This window comes from Danio aesculapii, chromosome 3 (assembly GCF_903798145.1).
Source record: "Danio aesculapii chromosome 3, fDanAes4.1, whole genome shotgun sequence".
NCBI classification, from domain to species: Eukaryota; Metazoa; Chordata; class Actinopteri; order Cypriniformes; family Danionidae; genus Danio; species Danio aesculapii.
Genome location: NC_079437.1, coordinates 19,822,196 through 19,836,645, shown reverse-complemented (window position 1 = coordinate 19,836,645; position 14,450 = coordinate 19,822,196). Strand labels below are relative to the sequence as shown.

At 34.2% G+C, this 14,450-nt stretch overlaps 1 protein-coding gene across 1 annotated transcript in view; it reads left to right on the top strand.

Annotated features, from left to right (window-relative positions):
• The window catches only part of fam117aa (family with sequence similarity 117 member Aa), a 31,059-nt gene extending 16,722 nt beyond the window's left edge, over positions 1–14,337 (top strand). Inside the window, exons 4-8 of the mRNA XM_056453330.1 lie at positions 1,533–1,652; positions 3,471–3,587; positions 3,684–3,810; positions 6,548–6,701; positions 11,417–14,337. Coding sequence (XP_056309305.1) covers positions 1,533–1,652; positions 3,471–3,587; positions 3,684–3,810; positions 6,548–6,701; positions 11,417–11,672 — 774 coding nt within the window. The 3' untranslated portion in view covers positions 11,673–14,337. The remainder of the gene's footprint in view (positions 1–1,532; positions 1,653–3,470; positions 3,588–3,683; positions 3,811–6,547; positions 6,702–11,416) is intronic.
• The last annotated feature ends 113 nt before the right edge of the window (positions 14,338–14,450 follow it).

Genomic DNA, 14,450 nt, shown 5'->3' with positions numbered 1-14,450 from the left:
ATACAGTAAAACAGTCATTATACAACACAATTTTACAAAGTAAAAAGTAATATTTCTATTTTAATATATTTTCTTTATTAAATTTTTTACATCAGTGCAAATTATAACTTTTACATATGTATGCTTTTCTTTTAAACAATCATGTTACATCATGTTAATATTATATGTATAAGAGAACTAATAACATACAGAGAAAAGTGGGGGCAAGAGGAAAAAAAAAGAAGAGAAAAAAACGATATAAGTGGGGGATTTGGGGCGTTTCTACTAGGATTCAATCACTACTTTCTTGTTAAAGTACTCATTAATGAATTCCATATTAGTTCTTAGTTTTGTTTTTAAGGGAAAGCCTTAGCTTCTCAAGTTGCAGGCAAGACTTACTTTTTTTTTTGTCAATGTGAAGCAACGAGAAGATCTTTTAGTTTCCAATTCGGTAGAATCAATCTACTTTAATATACTTTTAAAAAATAAAATTTAAAAAATTGTGTACATTTTTACATTGTACTTTAAAATAATTTGTGTTGTAACATTGTAAATGTCTTTAATGTCGCTTCTGATAAATGTAATGCATCTTTTGCTGACTAAAAACCTCAATTATTATTATTTTTTAAATTTATTTAACATATTTACATTTCACAAACATATCAAACAACCCATATAGAAATAATTAAAATAAATAAATAAATTAAAATGATAATAAAACCCAAACACACAACTATATGAGGAGGAGATGCATTTATGCAAAAATCTTAATGTTACAATTCGCGTAATGAAAAATTACAAACTGATGTATTATTATTGTCAACAGCTAGCAAGCGTTAGGGTTTTAACATTAAAAAAAGGCTTTAACAAACGTAACACATTCTGTCATGTCTTTGAAGCGAGTGTATAATCTTCTCTAGTTTCACTAAATACAAAACATCTTTCAGCCACCGTACATGTAAGGGTGGCTGGGGGCTCTTCCAGTTTAATAAAATTACATGCCTAGCAAATAAAGTAAGAAAAGCCACAAAGTTTAAAAAAGCATCAATTATTGAGCAGAGAAAAGCCATACTGACACTATTGCATGGTGTAATAACAATATGTAAGATAAACTTGCTACTTTTATATGAATGAAAAATTATATTGCTCATACCGACGGGAGTCCTTACAGTTTTAGCAAATTTTGAGAAAAATAGCGAACTATTTGACAACCCAAATCAATAAACTGATTTATAATAATAATAATAATAAGCCAAAGCAATCAAATTGTTTTCAGCCTATTATTACTTAAATTAATCTTGGCCACTAAGTACCACAAATTTTCGGTAATAAGTTTGTACTAATTCTAATTCTAGCTACTTATTTGACTTTTTTGTTGTAACCAAGCTGCCTTTTCAGTCAATCCACAGAGAATAGCATACTTTTGAACATCAAATTAAGTTCAAATAAAGAATCGAATTCACTTTAAAGTCGTAGCAGGTTAGGTTTCTACTTACTCTTCGCATTTATAAGTTCACAACTGCTGCTCTAATTCTCATGTTTCTCTCCCTCAGGTTGCTAAACTTCGCCAGTCCTTACAGAAACGCTCCAGACATGCGCCTCCTGCCATGGACTGTGAACACACACACCAAAACATACACAACAGCCAAACACACACTCCTGGAAGTACACAGGTAAAAGCACAAACCACAGGCTTGAACAATTTTAGAATGCGTCTCAACCAGCTTGTTAGTTTATAGTAGGAGCATCAATAGAAGGCATGGGGGCATTTATAAAGGCTGCGCTTGTTTATGCGCTGCGATTATGAGCTAAGCCTCTCAAATTGGCCCTCATCTCACTAGCAACAGAGATTTAAAAACAGAGCAGCTTTATTTAGACGGTGTCAGTGAACTACAGCTATTGATATGGCGAGAACACACACACACAGCTGGTTGTTTGGCTCTGTTTTGTACAGTAGTAGATTTAAATAGACGTGAGGATATGTATAAATCACTCGTTTTATACATGTCTATTATATTCTACTGATAAAATTGTGTGTTGAGGTTAAACATAACTTCAAAATAAATAAATAAATACATGCGTACAAGCATACACATATAGGCTGTTACACCTGACTCAAACATGTAACATTAAGGGAGACGACACAGCAAAAAGAGGCAACAATAATATTTATTTTCATTCATTCATTTTCTTTTCGGCTTAGTCCCTTTATTAATCTGGGGTCGCCACAGCGGAATCAACGGCCATCTTATCCAGCACGTTTTTATGCAGCGGATGCCCTTCCAGCCGCAACCCATCTCTGGGAAATATCCACATTCACACTCATACGCTACAGACAATTTAGCCGACCCAATTCACCTGTACCACACATGCAAACTCCACACAGAAATGCCAGCTGACCCAGCCAAGGCTCGAACCAGCAACCTTCTTGCTGTGAGGCGGCAGCACTACCTACTGCACCACTGCGTCGCCTATTTATTTTCATATAATTGAAAACAGCATAATCAAAACATCAGTATCAGTGTGATACAAGTGAATCAATGTGATAAGTGTTGTCAGTGCTAGTGTATGGATGCAAAAAGTTTGGAATAATTAATAATAAAGATTTTAATTTGAAAGCTCCTATAACGTCGTGGGTGACTTGAATTTGAGTCCTGGGTTGCAGATCTTTTCCCACTCTTTCTCCCTCTCGGGCTTTACTTCCTGTTCTAATAATGTAAATTTATTTTGACCTTAAAATGTGTTTTTAAAAATGTAAAACTGTTCTTATTATACTAACCGAAATAAAACAAATAAGACTTTCAGCAGAAGAAAAAAGAAAAAAAAATCAAAGAGGGGCTAATAATTCTGACTTTAACGGTATATAAACAAGCTTATTAACAACACAAAAAGTCTAACAACCATATAACTTTTTAATAGTCATTATTCATTTGTTTAATTTAATATTAACCTCACTCAATAAGAATGGTGGGCAGAATGTATACAGACAAGAATATTCTTTGGTTTAAAGTCGTGGCCTTTATTTTTATTGTACGTGAGTGCCGTAAAGGTGTCAAAGTTTAACATTGTGCTACAAAATCAATCTGCTGCAACTAACACTATTGCTGTGTCATTAATCTAGGTTAATTACCCCAGGGGTCCCAATCCAATGGAAAACAATTGAAAGGCTGATAGCGTTTTATTTGCATGTTATTTTTTACCTACTAACTACTAAATACTGTTTTTTTCTGCTGTAGGTTATGGATAAAATATGGTAATTCTAATAGTTTAATAACATATATGATATTTTTGGAAATCACCAAGTGGCCCCCACTTTGGGAACCGCTGCTGTACCATAGTAGGGAAAATATACAGTACTAAAGTAGGCACTTAAATACTTCTGTATACAATGTACCTGATTATCCTCAAACCAGAACACCCATTTAGATGTACAGCTTTTTTGTAACTTTACACAGTCTAACAGTTGTGTGTGTGTGTGTGTGTGTATGCAGACGATGCCTTTGATTCCTCTGAGTCGACTGGCTCCCAGACTAAGGCGCAGTGTGGAAGGACTGAACCTGGAGTTGGAGGGAGTCTTTGTGTCTGAAACTGCAAAAGAACAGCACAAAGTCAGTGTGGGTTTGTGTTTTACCGATGTATCTGACCCACAGTTTCTGCAAGGAATCATTGCTAATAACCCATGTGATTTGTGTGTGCGTGTTCAGATTCTGGATGTACCAGATGGTCACAGAGCCCCCGTTCCAGTCCAGAGGTACAGCAGCGCTTCACAGAGTGACCCTTCTCCTGCCCAGCTGTCCCCCTCACACTCGCCCTGCACCATCACAGACACCGGTCAGTCTATAGCTGACTCAAAACACTGTGTTTCATTCATTTCCTGAAAGCAGCTAATTATACTATAGAAAAGATAGCACAATATGAAGTGATCGACAAATTAGTCAATATTAGGCCTGCACGATTTTGGAAAAAACTGACTTTGGGATGTTTCGTTTTTCTTCGATTTGTATATTGTGATATGAATATAGTTTCACAAGATGACTATTTGGAGAGAATTCCTCATTTTATATCGACTGGAATATGTAGAGGAGTGCGTCTGCATAAATTATTCAAAATTATACAAAATAAAATAAATTGGAGGACTGATGAAAACAACTGAACAAGGATAAAGATGAAAAATCAAATGTAATGGTTTTCAGAGGGGTTGAACAGTTTTAAGTTTAAAAATTCAATATATACAATGCGAAAGAACAAATTTCTTGTGCTCAAATGGTTTAATTTCATTTGAAACCCTACAGTCACAGGTCTTAGATTTTTAGATTAGATTCAATTTATTGTCATCACACGTACAAGTACAAGGCAACGAAATGCACTTAAAAAAACCATAAAAATAAAAGTCTTTCTTATTATTAGATTAGAGTTAGAACTTTTTATGTTCTGAACTGTGTTTTCTTGTTACTTATAATCAGTGTTGGGGTAACGCGTTATAAGTAACGCATGCTACGTAATAATATTACTTTTTTTAAGTAACGCGTAAAGTAATGCATTACTTTTAAAAATAAGTCATATAATTTGAGTTGCTTTAAAAAAAATGTAACACGAGTTTCACCTTTCACCTTTTTACCTTGCTTAATTGGCTTTTACTAAATATATTGCTCAATAAAAATGACCTTAGCCAGGTTGAATCACACACTCATTGAGAGAGAGTGCTGTGAGGAAACACTGTGAGTCAACTCGCACTTATCATCATCATCAGGTCTGTTTTGTTACAGCAGATGAGTCTGTGTACTCCTCTAGTAACTGAATAACTCAGGATATTGGTTTATTTTGAGTCCGAGGGGGTACCAGGTATGTTAGCACTGAAGATGCAAACTGTTTCACTACAACTCAGTTCAATTCAATGAACTGGTTTGACAGGTTCACATAGAAGATCCGGTTAAAACAAACGATTCAGACAGTCAGAAACAGAAACAATGGCAGGTAGGAGACTTACATTTTTGCAATTGATTCTTGTAACTTGGAAATCATCGAAGAAAAGAAGTGAATTGTTGTTAAATGTAGATTATGTGAAAGTAAAACTCGATAACTGCAAGAAACACAACATCAAAAAAAACACACACACAAAAAAAAAACTGAATGCAAAGCCCTACACCCACACTCCACCTCCAGCTAAACAACAGATGATTGACATCAGTTCACGTTCTCCAGGTAAAATAATTAATGCAACTAAACTCAAAAAAAGATTATTGCTTTTATTGTTGAGGAGATGCAGCCACTGTCTACTGTAGACGTGACTAATATTGTACGATTTGTTTTCTTTTTTGGGATTTACACATTTGTTGATGCCTCGTTGATGTATTCAATGTGTAAAGCTCAAAGATTTATTTTGATTTCGGGATGTTTTTTATTATCTTGCTGTTCATTTTATTATTAAACATTTTAAAGGTTTAAAATCAGTTTTTGCCTTAAATTATTTCTTGTTAGTACTCTTAGGCTTCATTGCAGTCTTTATCTCAATGGACAGTGAATTAACTTAACTAATAACACAAAACGTACAAAAGTAGCAAAACACATTACATGTTTTCAATAATCTGTATATACAGCATATATAGCTCTGCACTCAGAAAGCCCTCAATCTGATTTTATTCTACATTTTTTAAAAGGTAAATGAAGTTGTAGGTTATATAGGTTGTTGTTAAATGCAGTGTCTCTATAAAAAAGAGATGAAAGAGATCAAACCTCAGTCAGGTAAGGAAAAGTAAGTCAAAAGTAATATAACATAAGTAATGCAACTAGTTACTTTTTTGGGGAGAAACTCAATATTGTAATGCACTACTTTCAAAAGTAACTTTCCCCAATACTGCTTATAATCCCATCTTGACATTGCACTGCCATGTGACTATTGCAGATTTGCACATTGCGATATCGATGCTGAAACGATATATTGTGCAGCCTTATTCAATATATTATTAATTGTGATTTAAAACAGTTCTGGCTTGTGAGCTTTTTCAGCTCCACGGTGTTATAGAGAACATTACAGGAAGTATTTTCTTACCAACAGCAATTGTATAATCAATGTCAAATCAGACGATTAATGTGGAATTTTAAGTGTATAGATGTGGATTAGGGTCTACTTTTATGCTTAAAGCTAAGGGGTGCAGTATGGAATGCAGTTTTGTTAATAGTTTTTATTTATTATATAGTGAGCTCTGCTTTTACATGTGAAATTCCCTTTGGGATTATTAAAGTCATAACTAACCAGGTAATTTTGTGGTTCATTCCACTGTGGTGATCCTAGATAGCAAAGTGAGTGAGAGAAAAGTAGCAGTTTTATGCTATTCACCGACCATTTATACATGTATCCCCATTTGGCCTTTTCATATTCCATGTCAAATTGAGATGAGACAGCCAAAAATGGAGAAAAATGAATTAAAAAATAGCTCAAACTGACCTTTGCACATATTTTGTTATCAGCACGTGACGGGAAGTTCTGTGTGAAATTGTTAATTTTTTTTTTTTTTTTACATGTTTGGTTGATGAGTGTTTATTTGGTCTGTGTGTTTGTTGTGTTTAGATATGGTTGTGTGCGGGCCGCTCTGTCCCGCTTCCTCTCCTCCTTCATGTATGTCTGAGCCACCATCGTCTTCTCCTCGTCCCAACATGACATACGTGTTTCAGAGAGAGCCTCCAGAGGGCTGTGAGAGAGTGCGCGTGTCTGAGGAGGCCATGTGAGTTCAGCACACACACACACACTGCTACAGAAACACATTTAATGCCTTGTATCCACTGAGTGGTACTGTTTAGTATGATTTGGTACACTGTAAAACCCAACAGTCAACTTTATCTAATGAAATGAGTGTAGTTAACTGAAAACTGACTGAAAGTTAATTCTATTCATTTGAAAAAAGTTTTGAACTCCGTGTTGAAGGTAATGAGTTAATTAAATACCTCATTACTTCAACTTAAATGGAGTAAGTTCACAGTACTCGTAAAGATTAGACTTTTAACTCGAGTGGTTTGTTGCAATTGGTTTCCTCAAACAGTTTGAGTTGTCTTAAACTAACTGCGTACTGGAAAACCCAATAAGTTGAGTTCTTTTCATTCATTTATTAGATTTTACTGTGCTCAAATTGCTTCATTTGCTCAAATAGATTAAGTTCACAGCACTCATTAGGATTATTATTTCCACTGCCAACAGTACATATTTGGTAGACATGGTGTACACCAGAAATTTGCGATTGGCATCATTCTCACTTGAAGAAGAAAGCCATATCATATCTTTTGCATGCTCAGGTTCATTATTTTAAATGTAGATTTTATTTCGGTGTGGCGTATTTAAAAAGGTGCTCTCTGTGTTGTTGTTTCTCCGGTTTGTTGCACACACAACTTACGATTCTCAGTAAACCAATAATATTCAGCATAGGGTCTACTCTACTGCTGTGCTTAGGTAATCTTTTGAATGGGTCCAAAAAAGATACAGTACGGTTCGCTGTTTTGGTACTACTTACAATGAAAATGAAATAAATGCATCCTTTAATGTACAGAACCAGTGTAAACAAGCCATTAGTGGCCAATAGAATCAAACATCAAGTCTGAACTAAGGTTATTTTAGTAAACAGTGATTAAAACCATTGATCAAAATCCTTTTGTTAACTGAAGTAAAAAAAATCACAATAAATGAAGAACTTAAGCTGAGACTAACTAACTATACTAAAATACATTTTTAAGAATGCATAAACACTCATTCTGTGGCTGATGTTCTGACCCGAGGCTGTTTAGAGAAAAAAAACCTGCAGATGTGCTTTTATAGACAAAACAGTCAAGCACATGATTATGTACAAAAACATGTTTTCTTTTGTTATTGCTTTTTCTTGTTTGCAAATAGTGTAGATGAATATCAAATACAGAGCATTCACATAAACGCAGAACAATACAAAATAAATAAATAAAATTAATAAAAAACCTCATATAAATTAAGTAAATAATCCAAACCAAAACACATGCAAGAAAAAAAGAGGGTGGGTGGGTTGCCAATGTCATAGCCTTAATTATTTTGTCTACTTACATGTTTGCTAGCATTGTGGGTCACAGAAATTCAGAAATTTTCCCTATTTATCAAAATAAATTTCAGTCTTTCAATGTAAACTGTAGGAAAGTTTTACAAAAGCTCGAAGATCTACGGGATGATTTCCAGTTTTTGACAATCCCCCATCTGCCTAGCATGAAACCACTCTGTATCCGCTGTGATTCAGCTTTATTCATGTGGCTTAAGGGACGGACAGAAAAGTTTTTTCTATATAAACTTTTTTTTATTTGTTCAAATGTAAACTATAAAAGTAACCTGTAAATGTAAACTAGGCATGTTTAACTATATATGATCTTTAATATGGTGATGTTTCTTAATTCTTCGTCATTTTTTACCCTTATTTATTTAAGTAGCATTTAATGGCTTTGCATTCAGAGGATGTTCAAACAATTATTTTATTACTATGTTACTATAAGTTGATCTAAGCTGTGCAAACACTAAACTTGCCTCTGTTCGACACTGGATGTGTTCTGTTAACTCTGCTAAACTAGAACAATTGAAGTCAATAATTTGCCCTCCTGTGAATTTGTTTCTTTTTTAAATATTTCCCAAATGATGTTAACAGAGCAAGGAATTGGTCACAGTATTTCTTATAATATTTTTTTCTTCTGGAGAAAATCCTGTTTGTTTTATTTTGGCTAGAATATTTTTTTAGGGTCAGTATTTAGCCTTCTTAAGCAACATTTTTTTTTCTGTTGTCTACAGAACAAACCTCTGTTATACAATGACTTGCCTGATTACCCTAACTTGCCTAATTAACCTAGTTAAGCCTTTAAATTGCACTTTAAGCTGAATACTAGTCTCTTGAAAAACATCTTTAAAATATGATGTACTGTCATCATGGCAAAAAGATCAAATAAATCAGTTATGAGAAAGCAGTTATGATCAGAAATAAGTTAATAAAACTATTATACGTTTAGAAATGTGTTGAAAAAAATCCTCTTCATGATATACAGGGGGCTAATAATTCAGGAGGGCTAATAACTCAACTTCATTTGTATATAAAGCTAAATAGAAATGTTGACTGAACTAAAACTAACCAAACCATTAAAGAACCTAACTAAAACTAAACTGAAGTGAAGAGCGAATTTAAAAATAGGTTCAAACTAAAAACTGATTTTACCTGGGAACAAGAGTTGGGGCTCACCATTCATGAAATAGAATGGGATTATTTACTCTATTTTGTACACAGTTCTTCTATATGTGCTCGACACAGTTTAATGCAATGCAAGATTTTTCACAGAACACACTACACTAATGCCAGATTTGCCAAAATATACCCAAACAGAAGTAATACTTGTAATAGGTGTCAACAATCTCCAGCAAATCACACACACATTTTGGTCTTGTTCATGATAGACACTGTTTTGGTCTAAAATATTTGATGCTTTTGAAAAAACTTTTAACAACCCACCCTGGCCATAATCTGCTCTCACTCATGCCATCAAGCAGGCGTTATAGAAGCCTGAGGAGCAAATCAGTGCGTTTTCGTGATTGTTATAAGACTTTTGAATAATACCTTATACGTATAATAGTATCTTAAATACTATTGAGCTAGGATGTAATAATAAATCAATAAATAGTTCAACTAGCACAAATTGTTAATATTATAACTATCGTAACAAACTGCAATAGTTATTTAAGTATTCATTTTTTCCATTCTGGGATTTTTATTTATTTTTTTCAAAATTGGGTTGTATTTTGTATAACTATATTTTTATATATTTATGAAGTTATAAAAGCTTATTTATTATGTTGGGTTTTTATTGTGTTTGATGATTTTTTTTATGTTCTTGTTGGGTCTGATGCAACGGTCTTTCGTTTTGCATTACAATTTATTGTGATGATTTGAATGACAAAAATAAAGGAAACTGAACATATCAGCCCCTCCAAACCCTCTAACAGCACTATTAGGAATTTCTTTTGGTCAAATTTGCCTTCAACAACACAGAACATTGTGGCTTTTACCATATTATTGGCTAGGAGGCTTATTCTCCTTAAGTGGAAACAAACATCTCCACCTTCATATGACAGATAAAATACATTTTTTGTGTTTAAAGTTGGAAACAAATTAGGTTTTCATTAAGAGGGTCTTTAAAATCTTTTTACAAAACATGGAAACCTTTGTTGAAGTATATTGACACTATTGATCTTGAAGCAGAAGAGGAATAAAGCTTTTTTTATTTATTTTTTATTATTTAAATGCTTTTTTCTTTCTTTCTTTCTTTCTTTCTTTATTTTAAATTTACTGTGTTATTTAATAACTCTATTGTTTTTATGGTCATTGTTTTTTAGTTGTAAAAAAAGCAGAACAGTGTATTACTTATTTTTGTATGTATATTATATTGTATCTGCACAAAATGTTAATAAACATATTTGGCAAAACAAAAATAATAGCTAATTTAAAAATACAAAACTATAGGTTGTTTTCAATCATGTGGTTCTGGTGATGTGCGAAATTCAGATGGAGGGCAGGAAGTAAATAAACTGAATGGGAGACAGAAGAAAGTCTGTATTTTTGTGATTTAAACCACATTTCAAAGGAGATATAAATATAAAATAAGCACATATGTTGGGCATGATCCTCATATCATGAAGAAGGCAGAGTTTTCTACTGAACTAAAATATACTTTCCTGTCATCGAAGCGGTAAATACTGTATTAATATGTTATGTGAAAAACAATAACTGTCTAGGTTTATTGTGTTTTATTTTATTTATTTTTTTGTTCTGACAATGAACTTGACGTCAACATTCACCGCTGCTACACATCTCGATGTTCAGGGTACAGTTGTTTATACTGCCGAAACGACAGTAAAGACTTGGATTATTGCAAAACTAGATGGAGATTTCATTGCAGTGATTACATGGCAGGGTACTGTTTATATTCCCTCCTGCTTTTCAATTAGTGTGGTGGTGTTTGTAACTGATTTTTATATAACACATTAATATGTTTATACACAGCTAGGCCTGTATGGACTATTGGTACTGTCAAATGAATTATAGCATTGAAGAAGGCTTGTACACATGTTTGTATTGTATTGCCTTTTTCCATTTTTTTTTTAGCCAGGTTCTTGAACTTTCTCCCCTTTACAAGCAAAAACGTTTGAAAAGTCTTTAAAAGCTGTTCAACATTTCTTATTTCAGTTATTATAAACAACATAAAACAGAAACATTTTGATGTTCTGATGTGTTCCTATGTAGAAGAATCACTTCCTGCCCTCCATCTGAATTTTGTGCATCATCAATGTCGTCATGTGAAAACAACCTATAGTAATAACCTTGATCTGAACACATCCTAAATAATTTGATCTATGAACCTTAATACTAACCATCCTGAAAACTTCTCTTCTTCTCAGCCTTCCCCATCAGGGAAACGCTCCTCTTCAGCCTTCCTGTCCCGACCCGAACAAGGTGAATTTCACGCCTCACGGTGGCTCCGCCTTCTGCCCCGTCAGTCTCCTCAAGCCCCTCCTCCCTTCAATGGACCTGTTATTTCGTGGCCTGTCGGTTTCACCAGTCACTGGCTGTTCGGCTCAAAGCGTCGCCCCTCTCCAGCCAGCAGGACATGCTGTGGGCGGCTATTTGAGCGGCACCCTCCCAGACTCTCTATGAATAGGGCATAAGCAAAAGATCGTCGTGCCTTTGTCCCCTTTTATCAGAGACACTGACATTAAAAGTGTCTCAAAGAGAAGTGCCATCAAACAGAGAAGAATGAAACGGACAACTCTTTGTGATCTAAAACTATGGTGAACTTACTCCGATGTGATTGGCTGGTGACTTTTTGACCTCAGGACACTCCACTCGGCACTTGCGATCATTTCGTTTCACATTATAGCATTTATCTATTGCTATATATTCTATAAATCGGTATTAATGACAATTCCGCATCTGTATAAGATTATATTTTTATGAAAAGACAATAGTCAGGCTGAACATTGAGTATATTTTGTCATATCATAAACCATATCAAACCTGATCCACTCCATGATGATTTTACAGAGCTGTGGATCAGTCAACATCGATATCAGATGTGTAGTTCCTAATTCAGTATTTAAAGGCGCAGCTCTTTTTAGCAACACAAAAGAGACACTAATAGTCTGTCATCAGCTGTTTATCACAGTGGCATTTCATCCCGACTACTGAACTTTCAGGTGTTGTGAAGGCCGGGTTTGTTTCGTCTATTTAGTAGATGAGAATATGCGCATTTAGACGTCATTAGGCTGAACTCAGAACTGCAGATGTTTCATGGATGTCAACAAGTGTTCAGTGAGAAGCTAAGATTCAGAGAGTAAGAGGGTGAATCTTATTAAGCTCATCAGGAAAGTGCTCCCTTCATATTTCAGAACAAAAGAAAAGGGAAAAACAATTGATCACTTTTTTTTTTCTTTCACATTGCGTCAATTTTTCGGACTCGAATATTTTGTTACTGTATTAAAGTAAAAATAAATATATATAAAAATGTATAGGTGCTAAAATAGACTGTTGTTTTTCTGTTGTATCTTATTAGCTTGGACTGAAATATGATGGGGATATTTTCTGTGTAGATTCCTTAAGATTCACCAAACCATTTAAAGCCTGTTGTAAAGGGAAAGGCAGAGGTCATTATTTCATTATTTGCTCACACTTAAAGGGATAGTCCATGCAAAATCTGATCATTCTGGCATTTTTACTCTCCCTCAAGTTGTTTTCAACCTTTCTGAGTTGAAATCAAAGGAAGATATTTTGAAAAAAATGTAAAACCTGTAACCATTGACTTCCTTAGTAGGAAAAATAAATACTAAATAATAGTCAATGGTTACAGGTTTTCAGCTTTTATCTAATTTTCTATTTGAATGAAGAAAGAAACTCGGGAAAGTTAGAAAAAACCACTAGAGAGAGTAAATAATAAGAGAGTTTTGAGTGAATTCTCCCATTAGGTGTAAGACCCCAGGACCCCATTATGATTTTGTTTTGAAATATGATGGGGGTATTTTCTTTGTAGATTCCTTAAGATTCACCAACCCTTTTAAATCGTGTTGTAAAGAGAAAGGCAGAGGTCATTATTGCTTTTTTGCTCGTACTTTAAAGGATAGTCCATGCAAAAATGTAATATTCTGGCACTTTTTACTCTTCCTCAAGTGGTTTTACACCTTTCTGAGTTTCTTTTAAACACAAAGGAAGATATTTGGAAGAAAGCTGAAAGCCTGTAACCATTCACTTCCTTAGTAGGAAAAACAAATACTAAGTCAATGGTTACAGGTTTTCAGCTTTTATCTACTTTTCTGTTTGAATGAAGAAAGAAACTTGGGAGGGTTTAAAACCACTTGACGTAGAGTAATATTTACAGTTTTGAGTGAATTCTCCCATTAGGTGTAAGACGAGAAACCCACCAGGACCCTGTTATGATGTTATTTTGAAATATGCTGGGGATATCTTTGTAGATTATTTAAAATTCACCAACCCTTTTAAAGCGTGTTGTAAAGGGAAGGGCAGAGGTCATTATTTCTTGTTTGCTCGCACTTAAAGGGATAGTACACGCAAAACTGATCATTCTGGCATTTTTTTACTCTCCCTCAAGTGGTTTTAAACCTTTCTGAGTTTAAATCAAAGCAAGATATTTTGAAGAAAGCTAAAAACCTGTAACCATTGACTTCCTTAGTGGTTACAAGTTATCAGCTGTTTTTCTGAATATCTATTTTTATGTTTGAGTGACGAAAGAAACTCTGGAAGGTTTAAAACCACTTGAGCTAGAGTAATGAATTAAGTAATGAAGAGTTGAATGAATTATCCCATTAGGTGTAAGATGAGAAAACCAGCAGGACCCTATTAGGATTATATTTTGCTGCACACTTGATGAGTGTGCCGTTTGATTTACTGTAAGACTCGACTACTGTTCTTAAAGTAGTCTTTATTGTTCAGTTCATTTGAGCTCCAAGCTGTTTGTAGAAACACTTTACGTAGGACACAAGCAAATCTGCTGCATTCAGGTACAGTATGTTCATCATTGAGACTTCCAGCAAATGATTATTTGCTGCCATTTAAAGCACTGACCTTTATGATCACATAACTATATCTATATTTGCATGGATTGTGTCTCAGTCTTGACGTCATTTGTTTTGTTTTTTAAGGTTTCACTTGTTAAGTTTGTTCTTTAATTAAGAGTGCTGTTTTAATGACACTGTTCTCAGACTGTTAATGTTATCTAGAGTACAGTTACTGTACACCAAACCTTGTTCCATGTATTGTGTATGTATGCTACTCAGTTTTGGCCAGCATAAATGAGAAACAAGCTCAACAATAGGTTTACTGTTTATTTGATCAGCCTTATAAGGAATCTATCTGTCCATCTATCCATCTATCTATCTATCTATCTATCTATCTATCTATCTGTCTGTCCGTCCGTCCGTCCGT